This window comes from Diaporthe citri (genome assembly GCF_014595645.1).
Source record: "Diaporthe citri strain NFHF-8-4 chromosome Unknown scaffold_8, whole genome shotgun sequence".
Taxonomy (NCBI): domain Eukaryota; kingdom Fungi; phylum Ascomycota; class Sordariomycetes; order Diaporthales; family Diaporthaceae; genus Diaporthe; species Diaporthe citri.
The window spans coordinates 1,465,442-1,489,035 of NW_025064853.1; the positions used below are offsets into that span (position 1 = coordinate 1,465,442).

Below are 23,594 nucleotides of genomic sequence, written 5' to 3' on the forward strand. Positions count from 1 at the left end.
TTCAGCTTCCTACCCCAATGTTCCCTCTTATTTCCACAGCCTGGTCCATGATGTGTACCCAAGCCATATGCTATTGTCCGAGCCCTTTTCTAATGACCTTTTACATCCTCGGGCGCCTTGCTTGATGAGGCGCGCTTTCTAGGTATCATCCCTTCCAGCATGTACAATTCGAGATTTTTCTCCAAGCCTGCGAGGGATCCGGTATTGTATCCGGACCGATGGGCAGGTTTGTGTGCTTTCCCAAGCCACTTCTCAAGCTTTTGAATATCATCCTCCACTTGGAGACACAACTCTCGTTTCTTATCCTTTTGAATTGTATCCCGCCCTAACATGCCTTGTTCTTAAGAGGAGTCACAGGCTCCCCGAGGCTCCTCAGCTTGTTGAGAACACTCAGCGACAGCTCCTCCAGCTTTAGTGCTGATGGCGAAGGGGAGACGGGAGGCTCGCAGTCGCTCGATGCCGCGGTCTCGTTCTTGCTGTGGGCGGGACAGTAATTAGTCTTGGGCGCTTGAGTAAGCAACCAGGAAGCAAACCAGACGAAGGGGGGCGGCGAGATTGGAGGGTGGAGGGCGTCTCACAGTGGCGGGTCGTTTTCGTCGCCCTTTTCAGGGATTGGCGTGATCATGTCGCCGTTGACGGTCGTGCCGCTCCATCGGGGCGAGGAAGACACCGGGCTGTCCCAGTTCGACCAGTCGCTGTCGTCGAATGAATCCACGCTGAGGGGCGTCCAGGAGAAGTGTTTCGTGCGCTTGGAGTTGGTCCGTCTTGGCCGTCCTAGGTTGGCCGTATCCGATTCTTTGAGGGGGTCCATGAACCGCGACGTGGGAGTGGGGGTAACGTCGCTGAATGCGCTACTCAGGCGCGGCCGCGCAGGGGTGACGGAAGCTCGGATCGTGTCACCATCCTTGTCGCTGTCACTCATTCTGTTGGAACCCCTACGTTGAATCCCTCCCCCGTTGATGGGCTCATCTCCAACAGCAACCTGGCGCAAATCATCCACGAAAGTCCACAGGCCTGCTTTGAAGTCCTCCGCCATCTGCTTCACGCCGTTGTTGGAATTGGGACTCGCCGAGCGAGGCGCCCAAGACGCGCGCTTGTTCAGCTGAGCCACCGTGATGGGCGATGACCGGCCAAGATGTTGAAGGTGAGGCTCGGAATCCTTTACTGGCGGTTTATGAGCGTCTAGCGGGTCGTCAAGGTCGAGTAGATGGAATTCCTGCGGCTTCGTGGGTGACAGAAGAGACAGAGCCCGAGTGTGCCCGCCGCGGATGACGCGCCGTCTGCCCGAGTTAGGCGTGCCCTCCTTGTTGAGCTGCTGGCTCATCATCATCGTCCTCCTCCGGTCCAGCTCGATACTCCGCCGCGTAGCCTCAACATCATCAGTAGCAGGTGAGTTGTGCACAGAATGGGTTGATCGCAACGGTTCTCCATTGACCATGGCGTTGCGTTTTCTGACCGAGTCGAACGCGCCCCACTGCTTCTTGAGTCGTGTCAATTCCGCCTCCGCGTTTTTCAGGTCTTCGCGGATTTCCAATACACGTCTCTCTTGGGCAGCAATGGCGTGAATGAAGTCGTTGGCATCTGTGGGGGACCGAACAAGAGGAGTGTCCTTGGGAGTTGGGGGAAAGGAAGGGGCATTCGTGTTGATCGGAGTTGGACGTGACGGAGAGTTTGACGGCGGTGCGATTGGCAAGGTCAGTGAGAGTCTGTTTGAGTTCCGAGACGTCGTGGACAGTGAGCGTGTAGATCGCGCGCCAAATGAGGGTGCGGGCGACCACAAGACATCATCTACTGGCGGCGGCGGCATCGTTTCTGGTACCGAGGCCCTTGAGCTTTGTCTTTTGTGACCGGACAAGGTTCTCGAATGAACGACTTGCTGAGGTGTGACCTCGTCCATTTTGGCGGGAGACACGCGACGGACGGTGGTCAAAGAACTCTTAAGAGGCTGCTCGCAGAGAGGGCGCCCGTGCAAAGACGTCGAGGGACTGTGGATCGAAGAGAAGGGTGACACGTGCTGGATGGGGCGGTTGCGACGTCTCCTGGTGCTGATAATCTTATCCAAATGACTGGACGGAGCGCGATGAGCGCGCCGATGGCGTTGCCTGAGGACGAAAGCCTTGCACTCAAGACGGCTCAAGCGCTGGTCGTACAAAAGAGTGTTGGAACAAGCTGTAAGAAAGCAAATTGCAAAGAGAGGAGCGGTCATGGGCAAGAATCGAAGATTTGTTCCAGACTCAGGGGCATCGGGTTGGCCAGGTCAATCCCCAGCCAAGCTACAATCATTGGGTGGTATTGCCTCGCTTGACCCTGTTCCTGGAGCCCCGGGGCTAGCAGCTTGAGCCAGGGAAATCTCCCGGGCTGAAGAGTGGACCGCGGGCTGCGTCTGCGACGTAAGTGCGAGTGGAAGCGGTAAAGTCAGTCGACCGGGCTGGCGAGGGGACGTTGGTGAGCTGTGCGCCTCTGCATCCGGTGGTTGCGATTGACAGCAGTGGGTTCTGTTAATCTTTGGGCGCTGCTCGGAATGAGTGTTGAAGCATGGGCTCGTGGGCTCGGTGACCCTGGCAGAGGGACGGGTATATGAGTCCAGTGGGATTCCAATAACGTGGCAATCTCCGGCGGGCCTGTAGAGGGTGTCTGCTCGGGCGGACCCCCAAAGAATGTTGCCCGCGCTGACAGCGGGCTGTTTGTTGGCTTTGACCGGGCCTGGCTGGCGAGCCGAAAGTTCGAAATGAAGGACAGTGGATTGGCGGAGTGGAGACAACAATGCGGTAAAGGGGGGAGGCGTGGGTAAGGGGTGGAGGAGAGTGGGCAAAGCCCAGTTGACGTGCAGAATCGCGGTCGAGGTCGAGGCCGAGGCAGGGCAAGGGAATGGACAGTCCTGGAAAGTGACAGACGAAGCGAGCTGGTGGAGAGGAGCGAAAGAAGAAGGCTGTCCCATCAGCACGGGTGGCGGGCGCACCTGTCTGGTTATTATGTGCAGTGAGTCTTCAAGGCCGCATGATGGTGCGAGACTCATTTCCCTCCATGTAAATGTTTGTGTCCAGCAGGACTTTGGACCCTTGCACTGATCTGAGGATCCACTTTTGCAAGTGTCAGGGCAACGGCGCTGGGGCCATCAAACATCGCTCAACCGATGATGAAGCCAAGAAGACGAGGAAATACATCAGACAAAAGAAAAAAAAGCAATGTGAGCTGAATTTCTCCTGAAACTAGGTAAATGGCAAGTATCTAGACGAAAATGTCGAAGTTGGGAGGCTATATTTACAAAATGGGATACTTATTAGAATGCACACCAGGGAAGAGAAAAGGCACAACGGCCGTCATTGCCGGCTTCCAAGGCAGGAGAGCACCTGGCAGTATCCAGGTCCAGGCAGGCCCATAGTATTTGCAGTGTTCCTTCCTTCCCTGCTGTCGGACGACAGCTGGCGATAGAGAGAGCAGGATTGACTGGTAAACAGACGACTGGACGAACACGTCAACAAGGCCGTCAATGCAGAGAAACATCGAACACGAACATGGCCCCGAAAACACCGAACGATGCAGGGTTGCCCTCAGAGCTGCTTCCCTGTCTGGACTCCAAACGAGCCAGCTTCTTCCCCGCAGAAGTCCGATCGAACAATTCTAGCAGTTGGACCAGCCAAACGAGGGTTAGGGGTGGTCTATGCCACGTGCTTTCGCGTTCCGGAGTTGGAAAGCGCGGACCAAGAGTCGCGCCAGGCTAATGGGGGGTGATCTAGTAAGCGCGATCAGGCGCGGTTTCGGCTCTGACGACGGACAAGTCTTCATTCTCTCCTTTTCCGTCTCTTGTCGGCATTCGGTCCCAATGTGCCCCATCACCAACTTGTATTGGAAGAAACACCAGTATCTGGCTGTGTCGCGTTTTCCGAAGCGGATTCACACCTTTCGCCTGCAACCCGAACCCCGCTGGCCGACCGTGACAATCGATCGCTATGAACGGTCATTGCCCACGATGCGGTCGCGGGAGCAAGCTCAAAATGCGCTCTCTGGTGAGGCTGAGAGCCAGGACACCCAAGAAGTAATGGGGCAATATCACCAACAGTTCGGCGTCGGCTTCACGAGCAGTTCCCCGACCCAGCCAATACCAGCCGACGAGGTGCAGGCCGAGATCCAGCGATGTCCGAGACCACCCAAAGTCCATCAGAAGTTCGCAGGAGCAAATGTCTCCGCACAACCTTCGACGTCCTCATCAAAGCCGAACGCAAATGCACCAAAGACAGGAGCGAACACAGATGCAAAAGTAAAGGCAAATGCAAAATCGCGGGGTAAATCGGCCAAAGAGGACCCCGCCACGGCTGGCAGCTGCAAGGGGGTCAAGGGCAAGGGTCGGGATACCGATGCTGGTAGCAGTGCAGCGAAGCGACCAGGGGGCGTTGGGACCAAGTCGAACGCGTCCAACAGTCGCGCCTCTTCTCCGTCTCATCGTACAACACCTGCCCACTCACCCAAACAAGCGACACCTTCTGAGGCTGCTGGGGTCTTTGATCCCGACCCTGGGTCTCGCAGTGGTGACGATCATGTTCATCAGCAGCATGAAGACACTGTCATTCCTTTGACTTCCCAGACAGGATCCCCGAGCGGAACAGTCAATCCAGCACAACTGACTGCGCTCAATGACGATGCTAACGGCGTGGCACCATCCTCAGCCAAGCAACCAAAGCCACGACGGCGCAAAATGGATCCGTCTCAATCCCCAACCCAGTCGAATGATGGGCGCAGCTACGAGCAGTACATCTCTCGCGGGGACGACTTGATTCCGACAGACCCCGTTGAGAAGCCCGACCTGGCCTCACAACAAACCTCCCACTCTGGTGATGGGGACAGAACCCTGCAAGAAGATGACACCGGTGCGGTCAACTTTCGCAACATTGACGAATACAATGACAACTTCTCCGCCCCAGACTCGCTTGGAACAGGCAGACCGTCTCACGGCTCCGCTGATCATTTCGCACGAAACCCAGAGACTCCAGCGCCGCATAAGAATCCGTTCGCTGGAAGCAAGGCGCATTTGCTACCTGCCTCGCAAATGTTTGGCCAAACTCAAGTCTCGTCGGCGTATAAGGTGATCAGCCCGACGTCCTCGCGGCCATCGCCCGACAACTTCCAACCGCAGAACTCCATCTCCCCAAACCTTTTCATCTCGTCGCCGTTGAAGAACCTAGGTGCAGGGCTGCAACCACTCCACGGTGGCGTCTCAAGTCCCCAACTATCCATCCCTTATGATACCTCGCCACAGCATCAAAGCGACGAACCGGTCGAGTTGACCGGCGCCGCCGTCGATTCTACGCCTTTGCACCTAGCGCGCACCTTTCCGAGAGGCCGGGCGGAAGAGTACGAACCATTGTATACATCTCAACAAGAATACGAGGCGTCCTCTCAGCAAGCTCTTGAAAACGAATCAGATGGTAACGCAAGTGAGGACGATGTAATGCGCAGGCATTACAAGGCAATGTTCAAGAAAGCCAAGGTGGAGAAGAGGCTCGAATCTATTAAGTACGAACGCCAGTCTCCTCTGGAGGACGCTGTGGTGCCTTCCACAAATACTAGGCAAGGTGAAGACCAGAAGACAGACTCACAAAACTACCTTGATCAATGTGAGGGCCGGGCCGACGACTACTCTCAGATTACTGTGGAGGACTCACAGGACCGTGTGGTGATTTCTATTGGTGGAGATCCTGACAGCCAAAATGCGGTGATCGGCGATTCTCAAGATGGTGTCATAACACGGTCTGTCGAGCATGCAGCTAATGTGTCGAGCAACGATGCGGTAGTGATGGCAACATTGCCCAACACAGCACGAAGCGCTACTAGATCTCCTGTTATGAACGCAGACAACTCGCCCAAATCACCACCACGAAGCAATGGCAAAGGAGAGGGTGGCAGGGACCCTGTTCCAGAGACGAGTCCTGCTATACCGCAGCCAAGACCTTTCGGTAAAATGCAGCCATTGTCGTCGTCTGGCGAAATGTCGAAGCAAGAATCTTTCACTGCTCTCTTGCGCAGTAGCTTTCGAGAAAGTTCGTCGTCGGACAGCCGTCAAACACCCGATTCTATGCCTGCAGAGAGACGAACTCGTTCATCTTCAGGGGCCCGGAAACCTGCTGCACGCCGCGATAGGACGGATCTGGACACCCCGGATCCTGCACCTCAAGTTGCAGTCAGAAACCAGGCGTCAAGAGGCTCTGTGGACCAAGGTGTGGTAGAGGTAGCTGAGACGAGTCCTATTGCTGAGTCTCGTCCACCCGTCCCGGCCTTGAACACAAGGGCAAGGCTCCGTGCTTCACGTAACCGAAGCCACAACACAAGCCCGACGGCTCCCGGTAGCTCAGGCTCTTCTCTGAGTGCATTGGCCACGACGCCCAATGTCTCCAGCAAGACAACTCCTCTGACGGAGGACTCACCAGGTGTCGCAGGTGACACGACGACTTCACTAACTGCTGAGCCCCATACATCTCCCAGCGTCGCTAAGGCCGGCCGTAATAAAGGTAAAGGAGCGGCAATGAAGCCGAAACCTGCTGCAGCTGCCCCAAGGAATCTCCGCACGTCGACGAGGCGATCCGCCACATCATTTGGCCGGGATGCTTCCGTGTCAACAGACGAACTGGCAAGATCACCGCCATCGTCAGTACCGACTACTTTCGAGCAGAGTGCGATGCTATCCAGGCTTGGCAGAAGCTCACTGAGAGAGTCTCCAGTCTCTCGAGAGTCTAGTCGTGGCGGTGGAGCGAATTTGTTTGCAGGGATGACTTTCGCTATCTCATTCCAAGCCAAACACCCAGGGGAGAAGGACAGTACCTACAACTCGAGGATGGGTCTCTCGACAAAAGTGGGCGATCAGATCAGGCAGGGAGGCGGGAAGCTTCTGCCTAATGGGTTTGAACAGCTTTTTGAGTTCGGACCGATAAAGAACGCCGAAGTGGCTTCTTCGACGCCCCAGCCGGACGAGGAAATCAAGCTCACCGCCACTGCGAGAGCAACCGGATTCACAGCCCTGATTTCGGATGGCCATTCGCGCAAAGTCAAATACATGCAGGCGCTTGCGCTTGGCCTACCTTGTATCCACCCTCGGTGGATTACAACTTGCACTGAGAAACAGAAGCTGGTTGATTGGTCCGATTACCTTCTGTGCGCGGGAAATTCATCGTTTCTTGGGGAAGCGATAAGGTCGCGCAACCTGCCGACCTACGACGCGGCGTCGGCGAAGCTGGGTGAGGTGATCGACAGCCGACCACAACTATTACGTGGATCGCGGATTCTTATTGTGCTGCGGAAGCAGGACGAGGGCACGAAGATGGCGTACGTCTTCCTCTCACGTGTTCTAGGAGCGTCTTTGTCCAGGGTCTACACTATCGACGAGGCTCGGAGGCAGCTCAAGGCCAGTGAGGATGCAGGCCACCCATATGATTGGGTCTATATTGAGGAAAAGATGGCTGGTAGTGCTGCTCTCTTCGCAGAGGATACAAGCTCAACCTCCACAGCACGGGCTGCCAGCAAGAAGCGGAAGCGGAAGAGCGCGGCCGACGCGGCGAATCCGCCGCCGAAAAGGATCCGGACCTTGAGCAATGAGCTCGTCATCCAGAGTCTCATCCTTGGGAGGCTAATTGGGGAAGACGAAGACATTGTATGAGGTTCTTGCGCACCAGTGCATCACATAGTCTGGAGCGAGGTTACCGGCTTGTCAGTGCCGTGATTAATAATGTTTGACGATGAGATACTGTATGATAGGAAAATTGTTGGGCACAGTACGGAAAAAGGACGTGGCAAAGACGGCCACCAAATACGGCTTCCGTCTGGAGTGAAAGGTCACAATTGTCATCTTGAACAAAAAGGGGTGGGAAAGTGTAGAAGGAACTCTACAGGGCCCATAGCCATGGCTTAAGATACCTACGAGCATCTGACGCGGATGCCAAAACTGACGTTTTTGATGTGGACGCAATCAACATGGCCTTGCTGCCTTTGCTTTTCTGTGTGTGGAAACATATCGGTTTCCAAGGGGACTGCCTTGCCATTTTTTCCAATTTTGGTGGTAGATCGGTTTCCATCGACGGCCGCTTACTGGACCCGTCGTGAGATGTCACACCGGACGACCACTTACTCATTCTTTGTCTCTTTCTTACGTTGTCCCTACAATTTCTCTTCCAGCAAGCCGGAAACCCGGAAGGCCGGGAATGGTGTCTCTCTTTAGAAGGTCTAGGTGTTCCAGCCCCTCATGGTGGCACGCTGACGGTGCAGCTGGGCAGTCAAGGGGCAGTCAACCCGCCGAGACACTGATGCTGATTTAATAGTGACAAGTTTTTGCAATAGGAATGATGGCGTGTGTTCACTGTTCTCATATTCCACAGTAATTATCGCCTATATGAAAAAACAAGGCGTCCATGTGTCCCACGGAGTGGGAGGCGTCCATCAACCACTGACCGCGGGGCAAAATTGCCCCATCCCGCAGACAGCAAAAAAAAAAAAAAAAAAAAAAAAAAAAAAAGCCAGCCATATTTTCTTAGTAACGCCTGTAAGACTCCTGTGGCCGCCGCCGCCACCGATAAGTGAGGCTCACCCGGCGGACTTTTAAGGAAGGGGGTCCTCTATTTGGCCCGGCCCTGATGCGGGGGATTGGTACACCGTAAAACGCCTTCGCCGGAACACATTCAGAGCATTGATAACCCGCTCCCCGTTCCCGTTCCCTGCAGGCTTGCTTTGATTTCCGTTGACATAAGAGAGAGAGAGAGAGAGATGACAGTTAAAAGGAAAAAGGATCGAATTAATTTCTTCGTGGATGTGTGAACGGACTGAGCCGAATGAATGTGACTCATTGATCGGGTCTGGTCGGTTTGGTTGATTTGATGTGGTTGAGTGTCGTTGTCGGTAGGCGCTGTCATGAGGAGTCACGGCGCTTCAGGCTGATGCGTAACCGCCTAGGGGATGTGGACGAGGAAGACGACGAGGACGATGATGAGACCCGGGAAGCCTCACGCTCGCGTGCCTCCTGGTTCTTGTACCAGCGCATCTTGTCGGCCGAGATGCGGATGAAGAGCTTCCTAGGCTGGTCGGCGCCGGCGTTGTGTCGGCTCGAGGGCCGGGGCGAGGTGACGCGGGCCATCTTGTGTGTGTGAGAAGATGGGTCCTTGGGTTGGTTGGTTGGTGTCTTGGAATCGACGTGTTGGTTGTCGAGGAAAAGAGCTGCCCGCGTAAGCCTCCTGGTGAGGTCTTGGGAGCTGGTTGCGTTGGTTATTGTATCTATGGTGGATTGTTAGCTAGGATTCCAGGAAGTCGACGTTGGCTTAATCATTAGGCAATGCCATTTGTTTTCTGTTTCGTCTGGGGCATTTTCCGGACATGTGAATCGTCGATGATGGAAACGACCGGATTGGGTTTCACCCGGGTACATGGAGTTTGTGGTAACATGCGCTCGGCGAGAAAGTCCGCCGGGGTGATGATGGTAATGAGATGGGATGATATGCAGAGGGCACTGACGCGAGGACCCGACCAGGGGTTTGCTTGGAGATTGTAAGGCGCGCGGGTGGTTTGACGTGAACGACACTGACTCTTGCTCAAACGCCTCGAGACGAGTCGGCCAGATTGACTGGGGGATTGATTTCTGGCGTCAAGAGGAGTCGGGACCAAGATTGCTTGACTGGGTGTCTTCAAAGTTGGCTGAAAGGGAGAGGCAGGGCGAGATATAGGGAAGGGTTTCCCTTTGCAGGCAGCTCGATTGCGGTGGTTACTGCTGCTGGGTAACAAGTACCTAGTCGCCCCTTTTCGCTCGCCGTCCTTCGCGGTGTGTCTGTGTGGGTAATGTGTGATTCCAAGACGTCTGCCACGTGGGAATGAGAGACAAAGCGAGGCAAATCGGTGCTGATGACAGGTGAACTGCGTGGGCAAGAAGATGATCAGTCTGTGCTACAGTTTTGGCCCGGGGCATATTTCCTGACATGCTTTGCTGACCTGACTTACGGGTTCGAGGGCCGTGGCGAGAGAGCAGTCAATGTGCGATCCCTCTGGGAGGATTTCGGGCGCCGAACTGGGATGGTGTGGTTTGGGGGTTCTCTGGGCGGGAGCGACGAAAGCAGCGCTGGAGAGCAGCTTGCGAAAGACAAGGCCGGCGCGGAACGGCTGACGGCGCTATTATAGCTCGGGGAGGAGGGCGAGGAATGAGGAATGATGGGATGATTCAGGCTCGGGCTAAGCTCAGGTACAGATCTAAGTCCGGGTTCTTGAAAAGAATAATGGGAATTCGGGGGGAGCAAGGCAGCCTCCAGCTCACTGATAAGGCGTTTTCTGGAAAAAAAAAAAAGGGATATCTATATTTCTGTCTACCCTCAAGGTTGCTGCAGCACGGACACTGGGGAGACGGAGATTGGCAATGAATGGAGATTCTGATTCTAGGCTTCTGCAGTCAGGGCCCTCGAAAGCTGGACCTGCGGAGCAACCAGGGCTTCAAAGAATGCCCGAGGCAGTCGGCACTTTGCTACACATGGTGCTGCCACTGCTTGTCGGCTTGCCATGAGTTGGTTGTGTGTGGGTGGATGAACGAGCGAGTGAGAACTGCTGCCGCCCCTTTCCTGTCACACTTGCAGTTGCAGTTGCAGCAGCGAGGCCGGCCTTTGTGGCCTCGTAAGGCTGAGCCTCAGCCTGCGGTGTGTGGCCGGCAGGGTCGAGGCTTAGGCGGCCTATGAGGCTCGTCCTCTTTGCGGCGGGTGGATGATCAAAGAGAGCAAGGTGAAACCAAAAGCGGAGAAGCACCCACGGCTGGCAGCTGTTTCCCTTTGAGGCTCAAGGCAAGCTGCACGCTTATTACACGGGACAGTAGACGTCCAAGGTTCCAAGGTTGTTATTGTAGGCTCCTTGGCAAGGGTCGTGGGGCCTCAGGGCCGGTCCAGACGTTCCTTCCTTTGACCAGCACGTGGAGTCGGGGGACCGACACTGCTGGGCGTCTGACTTCCAAACCTTGGCTGCGGCGCTGCTGCTATGATCTGCCCAGGTACGGACCGTTGCAGTGCGCAATGAGTCGTGTGGCCAGGAAAGTAGATTTTTACTGTGGTAGGGAGATACCTAGGCATTCATTCCGGACGTTGAGAAGCACCTGCTGCTGCAGCACATCAAAGTGCACTTTATAATACACACATGGGCACAGCAGCAAATCACCGTTTCTCCGTCCGGAGCACTGCTCCCGGCAATAAAACGGCGGGACGGATACGGCACTTGGCTCACCTGCAGCCAGCGCTAACAGCAATTGGGCCACGTCCAACACGGGAGAATCTCAAACCAGCCCGTCTGGGACGCGGGCCGGCACCCAGCTCGAGCCAGTCCTGATGTTTCAGGATCAGGACCACGGCCGGTGACAGCTAATAAGCCCTGGGGGTGGACGACTTATCCCCTTTTCCTCTCGCAGCCTGGCCTGGTCGAGATCGAGGCAAGTCAGGCCTGACAATCGGGTCAAGCCCAGGCTTTGCCCATGCTATTGGCATTAGGTACATACGGTCCTGACGGTACGGCAAGGGGCCTTTGGGTCGAAGGCCAACCCCCTGGTCAAGGAATGCAACTGGAAACAGGAACACATCTCACATCTCAAACATCCATCCTCGAGACTTGAGGCTCTTCTCTCATTTAGCGTGGGATCTATGTGCCTTTCTATACCCTTGCTCCCCTCCTCCTTGAACCCAACCGTCCCTCTCTTCTCTACCGCCTCTCGCTCACGGTGAACGCTCAACGCTCAACGAGCACGGTCATTCCATCCTGCAGTGCGCCTTGCTGTTGTCCTGTCTGTCCTTGGTCGTGGCTCGTTCTTCTGTCAGACCTAGTCTATCATATTGCACTGGCTGACTGGGCTGTCTTGTGTCTCATCAGTCACACACAGCGCCAACAAGACCTGGGATTCGACTTGGAACACCAGAGAACTGACCGGCCAATCAGTCGCTCCAGGCCAGCCTAACCGCCGAGACTGGGCACCCAGTGAGCAAGCAGCTTGAATGGTTCCTGAGCAAGCAGCCAGCCAGAAGCCAGCCAGCCGTGTAATACGATCGCAGTAATTCCTAACGTCTATTGCTGGGCCCCCCTTTACCAGGACCCCACAGCTCCTCCTTCCCCTCCATCAGTTGATCTCCGTCCCCTGCACCCTGCAGCCTACCGTCCAGCCAGCTCTCCATTCCGTGTGTTGGCGGCCGTGGCGACCTCGACCGGACCTGCAGACCACTCCACACACCACTTGCCTACCGTACCCGGACGAGCACTAACACCGTCGTGCCTCTCTCGCTTATTACGCACCTCACACCATCCTGCATCCTGCAACCACTCTGTTTCCCTTCTGCGACCGCCCAGCTCCCCCGGCACTTCTCCGCCCACTCGACTACAGCGACGACGACAAAGACCACCCCTCGGACCAGGAACGTCGACGCCCATCAACGCGGCCCGCATACGCCCTGTCCTGACCTCTCTTTGTTGCCCAGTCTTCTCCCAGCCGGCGACACCTCCCACCCCTACCCTTCCAACCCGACCGCAACATCCTCTCAGCTCCTTCCCGGAACACCTGCAACCATGGCTTCAAGACCGAGTTTGAGCATGTTCACCCGCGGGCTCTCCAACCTGTCCCAGTCCTCGGACCCGAGCTCGCCCAACGTCAACTCCCCCGCCGAGCAGCGGGCCGACTCCAAGCTGGGCTTCCTCAAGGCGATGCGCCCTCTGCCCACCCAGCACTACTGGAACGTCTACTTTGACAGGTGCGCCCTCTTCAACCTCTGCCCCCCTTCTGGTTCACCAAAAGCTAATCTGGGCCCATCCGTGCAGACAACAAAAAGAGCAGAAGAAGACAGATGATGGCCAGGAGTACCAGGCGCAGCTCGAGCAGCTCGGCTCCCAGATCGAGTCTGTCCAGGACTTCTGGCGCTATGCCAACAACACCCCTGTCGACCAGATCAAGATGCGCGAGTCCCTCTACCTGTTCAAACAGGGCTTTAAGCCCATATGGGAGGACAGGCGCAACATCCTCGGCGGCAGTTGGACCTTCCGTGTGGGCAAGAACATCGGTCCCGATTTCTGGACCCGCGTACAGCTGATGGCCATTGGCGAGCAGCTCCAGGCTGCTCTGGAAGAGGGTAAGCGCTGTCGAGAACATGGGCGCGAATGCTACAATGTAGGAAGCTGACGGAACATGACAATTCTAGGTGACCAACTCTGCGGTGTCGGCCTCTCCGTCCGATTCAACTCGCACCTCATCACCATCTGGCACCGCGACTCGTCAAAACAGAAGTCCATCGACGGCATCATCGATTGCGTGCTAACCGACATGCCGGCGGAGTTGCGCCCCAAGGCGGACAACTACTTCTACAAGAGGCACTGCGACCACCCGGGCTTCAACCCACCTCCGGAGCTGAAGGTGGTGCTTGACTCCCACAACGCGCGGATAGAAGCTGCCAAGGCGGCGGCTGAGAAGTATATCGCTGAGAAGACGGGCCAGTCGACCCCGTCAACAGCCACAGAAGACTCCAAGGAGTCGGCAGAGGACAGTGCCCCAGCGGTCGCAATCTCTGGGGCTGCGGCTGCTGAGCCTATGCAAGCATGAAATTATTGATGTGTATGACGATTTCTTTGGCCTGATATTACCCATTCATTCAGAAGCCAACATAGGGACACGGCATTTTGGATCACGAAATTGGATTCATCCACATTTACCAGAGCACAACACAAACGAGCTCAACCGTGGGAGGACTGCATCTTTAAGGCGTTACTCGAATTATCTCAACCCACGTCAAATAGCATCAACACAACCAAAGAATATCATGAACGTAGCATACCATAGGTAGCATAACGCGGCCATCGTCACGGTGAGTGAGTGAGCGGGCGGCTCAGGAGGGGAGAGGTCGAGCTTGGACCTGTGCGTGGACAGAGAGTTTGGTGGGTTCGCGGGGGTCACCTCAATTGGCTTATTACTCGATCCAAGAATCAGATGAATCGAATGAGCTACATCAACCAGGCATAGCTGTTTCGTCTGATGTCTGAACTGCAGCATGGGTCCCTGTGAGAGTCGCGCTTCCGATGTTAAGAGCCTACCCCCGGCCACAAGGTGCTGTGGTATGATGACCGGCAATCGAAACAGATTCTCCGTTTCCCTCGCCCGGCCCTGGCCCGACCTCGGCACTCTTAAGGTTGGTTGGGTTGGAAAATACGCGTAGCCTTGCACTTCATGTGCGTTTGAGACGCAATGGAGTGATTACGTAGGTAGAGAGCGCTCCACAATTTGGGCAGATGATCTCGATGAGCGCCATCAGGACAACTCTGAAGCTTGGAGAGTGACGAGCAGTAGTCTGTCTACATGGATGGAACGAGCAGGCCTAACACAGCACATAGACTGCACAGCGGAAAGCTAGCGAGTCGCCTTGCTGCAGGAACCAGAATGGCAGGTCCAGGTATCCATGGCTTCGCCCTCTCAGGCTGAGCCGCAGGGCCGGACCAGTCCCCAAAGACCACCACCACCCAGCGGCCGGGCGGGAGCTAGTATCGACCAAGGGAAAGTGCAACGCCCGGCGTGTTATTGTCGCGCGCCCTCCCTTATTAGCAAAAAAAGCCCGGCCAAAACAGGAGGAACGCGCAAGCGAAAGTCTGGAACCTTCATCTCGGAAATGCCCACCTGCACCACCCGGCGGAGAGGAGATGTGCCCTTGTCGTGACAGTCTCGTCTGATGTTCATTTCAAGGACGAGGCTCACTTACACTCGCTGTCTACCCTAACCCCAGAACCCACTTTGCTCGCGATGGCCACCCAGATTAATGGCGGGGAGGGACCCCAGCAACAGCAGCAGCAGCAGCAGCAGCAGCAGCAACGACGTCAACAACCACCACAGAACCGTCAACAGCAGCACCAAGCAGCCCTCAGTCAGACCTGGCCACAGCTGATCGAGTCGACAAGGGAGATAGACGAGCGCATCGGACGAACGCCCACATCGGCCATGGTAAGCTTAGCTCTCCCACTGCCACGCCCTCACTATTCCAGCCTACCATTGCCAGGCAATATAATATCCACACCCCTCCCCCCCCCAACCCCCAGGCTTCAAATCCAGTCCGCTGCTCTCCCTCCCCCGGACCCAACTAACACAAGTCCCGTGCGCCCAGAACAAAGACGCCCACTTCACCTCCCTCCACCTGCACCGCGCGCGCGACGCCGACCTCCTCGAGGCCTTCGCCAAGGACCGCCTCCCCGCCGACGACATCTACGTGCCCGCGCACCACCAGCCCGTCAACCCAGAGGACGAGGACGACGTCGTGCCCGACCAGCACGCCGCCTTCGGCATCCAGAAGGCCACCGCGCTGCGCCGCGAGCCCGCCTGGCGCGACTTCGGCCTCGCGGAGCTCATGGCCAAGGGGCCCGAGGCGGGGGCCTGGAAGGGCGGCGGTCCTGGCGGGAGGGGGAAGGGGGCCGGTGGTGCTGGGGCTGCTGGGAAGAAGGGCGCTGGGGGTGGTAATCGGTTGCCTAGGTGAGGGTGTTGTGTCTTGGTTTGCGACAGTCAGGCAGGAAGGCGGTCCAGACTAGCCTACTAGGAGGTCTGTCGACTCTATCCCATGCGCTCAAGAGAAACCGGGCTTACTGCGGGACGGCGTTCTGCTGGTCTGGGGGCTTGAATTTGTAGATCTGATACCCGCGATACCAGTCGTCACAGGCGATGGTACTCGCCCAATTGCGATATGCGAGGCTTAATGCATCTTTTTCTTCTTCTATCCCGGCACCAAGAAGGCGTCCCAACGTGATCGTGCCCCGTGTCTTGTTCGAGCCTTTCCAAAACACTGACCGCCGAGCCGCAAAATCCTCTTCCGGGTTCCCCATATTCCCCAACGCCAGGCCATGCAAGATGTAATAACACGTAGAAGCCGTGACCACCGTCACGGCAATGCTCACCCTCACTGAAAGCGTTTCGCGCCGTATTTTCTCCTTTCAATGACCTCACTTGGCCACACCAAGATACGCCTCCCTCTCAAGCACCTCCCCAGAAAACTTGACCAGGAACACCGTCTTGCCAGGCCACATCTCCTGCACCGCACCCGCCGCAGCCGCCCCAGCCCCAGCATCACCGGCGCCTCCCGCCCCCTCGCCGCCCGCGGCGTGCTGGCCCCCGACGCTGTGGGCGGTGACGCGCGCGGGGAACCCGGCGCCGTCGCAGACGCCCTCGATCATACCCGCGACGTAGGCGGCGCAGTTGAGCTGGGACATCTCGCGGGGCACGCTGACGTAGGCGTTGACGAGGGGCTCGTTGTCGATGATCATGTACTCGTCGGGGGTGTCCGGGTTGCTCGAGCGCTGGATCTGGTCGGCCTGGCGGCCGAAGAGGTGCGTCCACAGCTGGATCTTGATGAGGTGCAGCAGGGTGATGATGTCGCGCGGGCGGGCCTGCTGCCGGGGCGGCTCGCGGTAGAGGAGGAGGTCGAGGAGCTTAAGGCCTATCGGGTGGCCCTGGACGTTGAGCCTGTTGGGGCGCGGGCGTTGTTGGTTAGCTGCTTGACTTTGGGATGTAGGGTGGTTGGCTGAAGGCCAGGAGCCGGGAGATGGGCGAGGAGGATCCGGTGAGCGTACCTCTTTTCTAGGTCCTGGATGCCCGTCACCCGTCGCTGCGCATAGCTGACCATCTCGGAGAAGAGGTACGCGAAGCTGGACTGGCTGAGCTCCGAGGTGCGCGACCGGTTCAATGGGCGGTGGTAGATCGTCTTGCCGCTCGTGGGGTACCGCAGCCCGCTGCCCGGCGGAGGCAGGGCATCTTTGCTTGCTGCTGACTTGTGCGTTGGTATGCTGGACATTGTGTGGCTTTGTGTGCGTCCTCTCTCTTATTTTGCGTTGTTCAGGAGCCGTGCGCGATTCAATGGTGGGCTTCAAGGTGTTGCTGGTATCTCAGTACCTGGGTAGTGGTGGTGGGTTGCATGTGGTAAGTCAATCGGTACAGCTGTGTCAGGGGTTCGGAGCCTTATCCATGATAAGGACGGGGGAGAAGGGGGGGTGGTGTGTCTGGATACCTCAGCCTAAGCAACTCGCCCAACTTCGGATTGGTTTGGTATCAATGTCTCAGCACCACCGCTCTCATAACAAATATATGGTTTCTAATTACTGTAGAGGTATCTATTACGCCTTGCTGAGTCGCTTGGTCAGTATACAACAAAAATACTACACTTTATGTCAACGACATGCTCTTTACGAACAATTCTACTGGCCCCAACCGGCCCTAAATACGGCTTCATCCTCGCTATCATGCAGCACTGCCCACGGCAGCAGGCTGCTCCTCGGCTGTGCCATTGCCTGCTTTTTGCGCCTCACCCTCTCCAATAGCAAGCTTCTCCTTGACAGCATCGGCGGCATCGTCGACGACGCTGTTCACGCCCTTGTCCGTGGCGCCCTTGAGGTACAGCTCCGACTCCCCGATGACGCTGCCGCCCTCGACCCACCTCTTCTTCTCGGCCTCCTTCCTCGCCTCGCAAAGCTTCAGCAGCGCCGGCCAGTAGACCGCGTGGTCGTACTCGAACTTGAGCCCGCCGTCGCTGAACTCGGTCCACAGCTGCTCCGCGGGCACGTACTGCTTCATGTCCTCGTTGAACTTCATCTTCTCCTTGGTGACGGGGTCCAGGAACGGCTTGATGAGCTTGAAGAACCCGTTGACCAGGAACGGCACGTTGATGATCAGCGCCTTGCCCAGCCGCTCCGGGTAGTGCGTCTGCAGGATGTTCAGCACCTCCTTGGACTGGCTCATCGGCGGCGCCGTGTAGGACCGGGTGGCAGAGGTCTTGAAGTTGATGAGCAGTGCGAGCATCTCCTGGCCCGGCGGCATGAGCTCGATGGTGCGCTCCAGCATGAAGACGAGGTGCTCGACCTGGCGGTGGCTGGGCTCAGTGTTCTGGCGGTTCGGTATCAGGTACTGGCATGGGTGGCCGTCCTTGTCGTATCCCAGGATAAGCTGCTTGCCCGTCTCGTTCTCAGGCGAGATGTGGTCCGGCGTCAGCTTCTCGTAGACGCCGAACTCGCGCCGCCAGAGGAGTGTGGCTATCAGGCGCTTCTCGGAATGCTCCTTGGCCCACTTTGTGGCGCGGAGGTAGCGGAGAAGGCATTCTCTCGTGAGCCAGCGCTTCTCATCCTCTGTGAGATCCTTGGGCGCATCTTTAGGCACGGTGACGCCGGAGTCCGGTTGGGACCAGTGCTTGACCTGGTTAAGAAGCCATTCATACTTCTGAAGCTGGTCGTCGGTAAGTTCAGTGGCCGGCTTGGCCTTAATTGAGTCGAGAGGGTGCTCTATAGGCGTTTTCAAGACGGTGGTATCTGCTGAGTCTGCCATTTTGAATTGTGATACTGAACTAGCCGCGAAAGAAGACAATACGGGCGCCGTGAGCTTGGCCGGTAGTTACGAATGGAAATCAAACGAGTGCAGGAGGACGGTCCGGACGAGTGACAGTTTCCGACTGCGTCTCGAGATTTCACCAACACGGGCAGGGAAGTATTATGTTGGCACAGCAGGTTGGCTGTCAGGCTGTCATTAAAGGGGTTCAAAGGAATCAATGTGACCTGTCGGTGAATGACCCGAGCCTTGTGGAATCTCATCCCGGGTCTTCGGGGCGGGCCACTAAATCTCGCCTGATCTTGGTAGCGGCTTGGCCGCAGTCAGCGCACGCTATCGATAAGATCTCAGTGCTCCAGGGTCTGCTGTACTCTGAGGACCCCTGCTCAATTAAAGCTGTTTTCCAAAGCGCGTCAGGACGCGTCTCCCAAATCTCGTCCACTGTAAGAGGGGCCGAGAGATATTGGGCCTGCACCACAACGACCCCGAAAACACGTCAAACCTGCCCCATTGTCACAAAAAGAGAGACAGTGACCTTCATCCAACCACGGCAAGGAGACAGCATCACCATGGCAGACCCAGCAGTGTCAGAGCTCAACGAGCTCTTCGGAGCCGGGGACAAGGGCTTGGGGCAGGACGTTGTCGTCGAGATGCAGTCCATCATGAGGCTGCATAACTTGGCACCTCAAGACCTCTTCTTCAAGTGGGAATCATATTGCATCAAAATGGACATAGAAGCGACACAGCCGTCTTATGAGAAGATGAGAAGCTTCAAGCAGGACCTACAGGATGCTCTGGAGAAAAGCACCCGGACTCAGTCCCACGCCAGACCAGATAAGCATCGAGTCGGTGCTACTCCGAGGGGAGGTGCCAAGGGTGGAGATGTATTTGGCATGTGAGTTGTGTCTCAAAGAATGAGCCTTCATATTGTACTGACAGGAACCAGGATCGACGGCCTGTTGCCAAACACCCCTGCGGCACGCAAGAGCGCCATTAAGAAAAAGGAGACGCCAACGTCTCGCATCAAGTCAGAACATGCCGCGAGCTCACCGGATCAAAGGACCACGGCCAACTTGAAAGACCAGCTGGATTCCATGGGGGCCATGCCGTAAGGTCTCCCTGCTGTGTGTTTTTGACTAGACACACTTCGCTAATTTGTGCCAATAGCCCTTCGTCCTTCAATGACCGTTCGAATCCGGGCGAGGTTCTGGAGGTTCTGAACAGCGAGCTCCCGGCTGCAGAGCCACCAATTGCCCCCTTCGGAGAGTCTCGCGTCAAATTGACCGCCGGATCAGACCTAAAGAAGCTGGGTTACAAGCCACTGGGCATGAAATTATCAGAAGCATCCGAGATTCTGGACGACCGGATAGACGACTTTCTGAATATCGTAATGGATCACCACAAGCTGGACCCGTCTGCTTTCGGCAGTGCCGCATCTCAAAGTACCACCGAGATCGTAGCAGTCGGCCGGATCGCTTCGGACTCTTCAGAAGGCAAGCTCAACGCCGCCTCCCTAGTTCTCGAGACCTCAAGGAGGACGGGTGGTGGCCTGCGGGTACCCTTGAGCATGGAGAAGATTCAGAATTACCAATTCTTCCCAGGCCAGATTGTTGCCTTGCGAGGAAGCAATGCATCGGGGCACAATTTCACCGTAAAGGAAATCCTTGAAGTCCCTCTCCTGGGCAACGCGGCGTCGACACCGGCAGCCTTGCAAGCCCACCGCGACAAGCTCGTCGGTGGCCCCGACGCAATGGAAATGGACAGTGAACCTCTGCCCCTAAATGTTCTATACGCATCCGGCCCATATACTGCAGATGACAACCTGGACTTCGAGCCGCTTCACCAGCTTTGTACCGTGGCAGCCGACACATACGCCGACGCTCTGGTTCTGACGGGTCCTTTCATCGATATCGATCACCCACTCATCGCATCAGGCGACTTCGACCTGCCGGAGGAGGCCAACATCGATCCAGACCTGGCGACCATGGCCAGCGTGTTCAAATACATGATAGCTCCCGTCCTCAACCGGCTCGTCGCCGCCAACCCCACAGTGACAGTCATCCTCGTCCCTTCAACGCGAGACGTCATCGACAAGCACGTCTCGTGGCCGCAGGACTCGTTCCCGAAGAAGGACCTCGGCCTCCACAAGACGGCCGTCAAGATCGTGGGCAACCCCATGACCCTCTCCATCAACGAGATGGTCCTCGGCGTGTCGTCACAGGACGTGCTGTGGGACCTCAGGGGCGAGGAGTGCACGAGCCGGCCGCCGCCCGTGCCGGACCTTCTGGCGAGGCTGTCGAGGTACCTGATCGAGCAGCGCCACTACTTCCCCGTCTTCCCTCCCTCGGACCGGAGCAAGTACCCCAAGACGGGCGCCGAGGACGGGAGACCCGTGGGACCGATGCTGGATGTGAGCTACCTCAAGCTGGGCGAGATGGTCGGTGTCAGGCCGGACGTGCTGGTCGTGCCGAGCGCGCTGCCGCCTTTTGCGAAGGTATGTCCCTGAACACCATGCCACAGTTACTGAATGATTCTCGTGGAGCGTGTGACTAACTGAAAATACGCAGGTTGTTGAAAGTGTTCTTGTAATCAATCCCGGCTTCCTTTCCAAGCGCCGAGGCGCGGGCACGTATGCTCGGATGACCTTGTACCCGCCGTCGCTATCGGATATTGAGGGGGCAGGCGGAAGCATGTTGGGACACAAGATCTTTGACAGAGCGAGGGTGGAAATTACCAGGATATAGATCAGGTCAGATCGTGTTTGTTAAATAATGCATGAGGGCAGGCAGGAGTTTTGATTTCTCGTTGCGTTAGGGCTAATCGCCAATGTTATATTATTCCTCAACGCGGTGCACTGTTGTGAGCGTAGAATGTCACAACGGTACTGTCGTCTAGACCGACCATATCCGGGCGGTACGTGCCTGTCTAAGGGCTGAGTTCGGTGTGGGCAGTAGAATTGGACTGCCGTTGGGAGCCTTGCGTTCATCTTGCAGCGGCTTCCTATGTTCAATCGGCTGTTATGATCAAGGTCTGCCCAGTCTGCGTGCGCACTTGGTGCCGCATGAGACGAGGCCGCCGGTTCTTCGACCTCCCAGGCAACGATGTTGTGGGTGTGTCGCCTGGACGGCTTGCTCGATAGTCGGTCTACCTAGAGTCTACTCTCCTCCGCTTGTCATCATCACGGCGGTCCCTCTCTCTGGAGTATTCTCTCTTCCTGTCTCTGTGGTCATCACGGTCTCGCCTCGGCGACCTCGACCTGGACCGCCTCCGGCCCAAGGGCATGGCATTTGCCCCCTTCCCACCATAGTCACCGCCCCGATCCCCTTCCCTCTCCCCGTCCCGGTACTGGTCCCACTCGCTCCTCTGCCGCCTGGGGTCGTCGAACCGGCCCCACGCGCCCGTGTCCTCGCTCTTCAGGTCCTTGTACTTGGTGGCGCCCTTCTTGCCCAGCTTGGTCATGTCGCGCATCTGCAGCGCCTGCGGCAGCAGCTCGCGGTTGCGCACGTCGTCGGCGAAGCGCGCGCCCATGATGTCGCGCTTGTCGAGCCCCTGCGCGGCCGCCTCGTCCTGGTAGAAGGCGCCCTTGTGGAAGTACCGCTGCATGTAGCCCATCTTGCCGCGCGACTCCTTCTCCTCGCGCTGCCGCGACACCAGCGCCTCGTCCTCGGCCGCCCGCTCCGCCTCGGTCAGGTTCTGCCGCCGCTCCTTCTCCGCGATCTCGGCCTCCTTGGCCTCGATCGCCTCGCGCGCCCGCTTCAGCCGCTTCAGCTCCCGCAGCTTCCACGCCGCGTACTCGGCCGCCGGGTCCAGGTCGTCCGTGTCGTCTACCTCCTCCTCGCCCGACCGCTCGTCGTCATCCCAGTGCTTCTTGCCCGCCGCTTTCGCGGCTATGTCCTTTTGGATTTGTTCCTCGACCAGCGCGTCCGCCTCGGCGCGCCGCTTGGCTTCCTCCTCTTCTTCCTTCTTTGCGGGGTCCTCTTCTTGTTTCGTGCGGTTCGCTTTTGATATGAATTTGGGCCGCACCATTAATCGCCTTGGGGACTCCTCCTCTGAGCTGCTCTCTTCCTCTGACGAGGACCCATCCTCGCTGCCGCTTTTCTCTTCCTCACCATCCTCGCTGCCTCCGTCCTCGTCCTCTGTGACAAAGCCCTCCTCTTTGGCCTTTCGCTCGATCTCGGCGCGCTGTTTCGCTGCTGCTAGTTTCTTGGCCTCCTCGCTTGCCTTGTTGCTGCTGTTATATGTGCTGATGATGCGCCCCGCGCTGGGCACTTTCGGTGGCGGCGCGATGCTGCGCTTCTTTGGAGGTTCGGGCTTGGCTTCTTGTTCAGCGCCGCTGTCGTCCGAGTCGGAGGATGATGAGCCCCCTGCTGCTTTGCCAGCGAAATGTCGTCCCGGCCTGACGGGGTTCGCAGTCATGCGTTTTGGAGGCATCTTCGGAGTGGTGATATGGGTGAAGCGGGTGAGTGGTGAGGACTGTGGTTGAAGCTTGAGGTTTGATGTAGAATGCTGTCGTCCAAGGGTGGGAGCAGGGTTCCGAACAGTAGGCACGCAGGTACCTAGGTACCTGGGCACCTGGCACCACACCGTTGTTAGCGTGCCACTGACGAGCCTCCCACTTACAGGTCTGTGTGCCACGGTGACCCCAATCTCGATGTACATGCAAGATCTTGCGTCTGCCTCAAAAAGAATTCTGCTTAGTACCTAGGTATACAGTTTAGTTACTCGAGTAGACAACGGTATAGCAATCAGAAGTACAAATAGATAGCATGCACCCGCTCCCTGATCAAAAAATGAGAGGCCCTTTCAGCCCTGCTCCAAACATGGCGAGCACATGTCCTTTTACTCTTGAACTGCCAACCGTGGAGTGCACTTTGATGATATGTATGCATGCTTTGTGCACACATCCTCAAACACTCCGGTGCCATTATGAAGTTTACATTTGTTTGCCCAGCCTCCATAAGAATTCCTACCCGCTGCACCGGGAAGAGGCTCCGATTCATTAGGAAGGAACTCCGCCACACGCACTGTATGCCTGGTCTTGGCGGTCTCATACACTTCGTAAGTCCCTGAAAACCAAAGGAGTGTAGCTCCGTCAAAATCAGGGAATCGACTTTGCACATAGGACGTGAAAGCTAGCGACTCCCTCGCCATGAAGGGGCAATGGACGAATAAGGATCGCACTGTATCTTATGTGGCCAAGGCTCTGCTTGGAGATGCGGTAGTCTCGATCATAGTCTTTGATGAATAGTATTATATCCTGGTAGAGTTTGAATTTAACACCGTC

General features: G+C 56.8%; 8 protein-coding genes across 8 annotated transcripts; 4 read left to right on the plus strand and 4 right to left on the minus strand.

Annotated features, from left to right (window-relative positions):
• Positions 1-325: 325 nt before the first annotated feature.
• INS49_014765 (uncharacterized protein) lies at positions 326-1,897 on the minus strand (the record flags this gene model as incomplete). Its single annotated transcript, XM_043175454.1, has 2 exons — positions 326-476; positions 579-1,897. The coding sequence occupies 2 exons, from the start codon at positions 1,895-1,897 to the stop codon at positions 326-328; spliced, it is 1,470 nt and encodes a 489-aa protein (XP_043020411.1).
• Positions 1,898-3,970: 2,073 nt separating this feature from the next.
• On the plus strand, positions 3,971-7,645 carry INS49_014766 (uncharacterized protein; the record flags this gene model as incomplete). Its single annotated transcript, XM_043175455.1, has 3 exons — positions 3,971-5,745; positions 6,478-6,503; positions 6,798-7,645. 3 exons carry the CDS (start codon positions 3,971-3,973, stop codon positions 7,643-7,645), a joined length of 2,649 nt encoding a protein of 882 aa, XP_043020412.1.
• A 4,901-nt stretch (positions 7,646-12,546) lies between these two features.
• Positions 12,547-13,570, plus strand: INS49_014767 (uncharacterized protein; the record flags this gene model as incomplete). Its single annotated transcript, XM_043175456.1, has 3 exons — positions 12,547-12,728; positions 12,796-13,103; positions 13,173-13,570. 3 exons carry the CDS (start codon positions 12,547-12,549, stop codon positions 13,568-13,570), a joined length of 888 nt encoding a protein of 295 aa, XP_043020413.1.
• Positions 13,571-14,758: 1,188 nt separating this feature from the next.
• INS49_014768 (uncharacterized protein) lies at positions 14,759-15,482 on the plus strand (the record flags this gene model as incomplete). The annotated part of the gene is made up of 2 exons (XM_043175457.1): positions 14,759-14,956; positions 15,117-15,482. 2 exons carry the CDS (start codon positions 14,759-14,761, stop codon positions 15,480-15,482), a joined length of 564 nt encoding a protein of 187 aa, XP_043020414.1.
• Positions 15,483-15,942: 460 nt separating this feature from the next.
• INS49_014769 (uncharacterized protein) lies at positions 15,943-16,790 on the minus strand (the record flags this gene model as incomplete). Its single annotated transcript, XM_043175458.1, has 2 exons — positions 15,943-16,462; positions 16,570-16,790. The coding sequence occupies 2 exons, from the start codon at positions 16,788-16,790 to the stop codon at positions 15,943-15,945; spliced, it is 741 nt and encodes a 246-aa protein (XP_043020415.1).
• Positions 16,791-17,233: 443 nt separating this feature from the next.
• INS49_014770 (uncharacterized protein) lies at positions 17,234-18,310 on the minus strand (the record flags this gene model as incomplete). Its single annotated transcript, XM_043175459.1, has 1 exon — positions 17,234-18,310. One exon carries the CDS (start codon positions 18,308-18,310, stop codon positions 17,234-17,236), a length of 1,077 nt encoding a protein of 358 aa, XP_043020416.1.
• Positions 18,311-18,879: 569 nt separating this feature from the next.
• Positions 18,880-21,054, plus strand: INS49_014771 (uncharacterized protein; the record flags this gene model as incomplete). The annotated part of the gene is made up of 4 exons (XM_043175460.1): positions 18,880-19,205; positions 19,257-19,418; positions 19,478-20,804; positions 20,878-21,054. 4 exons carry the CDS (start codon positions 18,880-18,882, stop codon positions 21,052-21,054), a joined length of 1,992 nt encoding a protein of 663 aa, XP_043020417.1.
• A 400-nt stretch (positions 21,055-21,454) lies between these two features.
• INS49_014772 (uncharacterized protein) lies at positions 21,455-22,741 on the minus strand (the record flags this gene model as incomplete). The annotated part of the gene is made up of 1 exon (XM_043175461.1): positions 21,455-22,741. The coding sequence occupies one exon, from the start codon at positions 22,739-22,741 to the stop codon at positions 21,455-21,457; it is 1,287 nt and encodes a 428-aa protein (XP_043020418.1).
• Between the last annotated feature and the right edge of the window lie 853 nt (positions 22,742-23,594).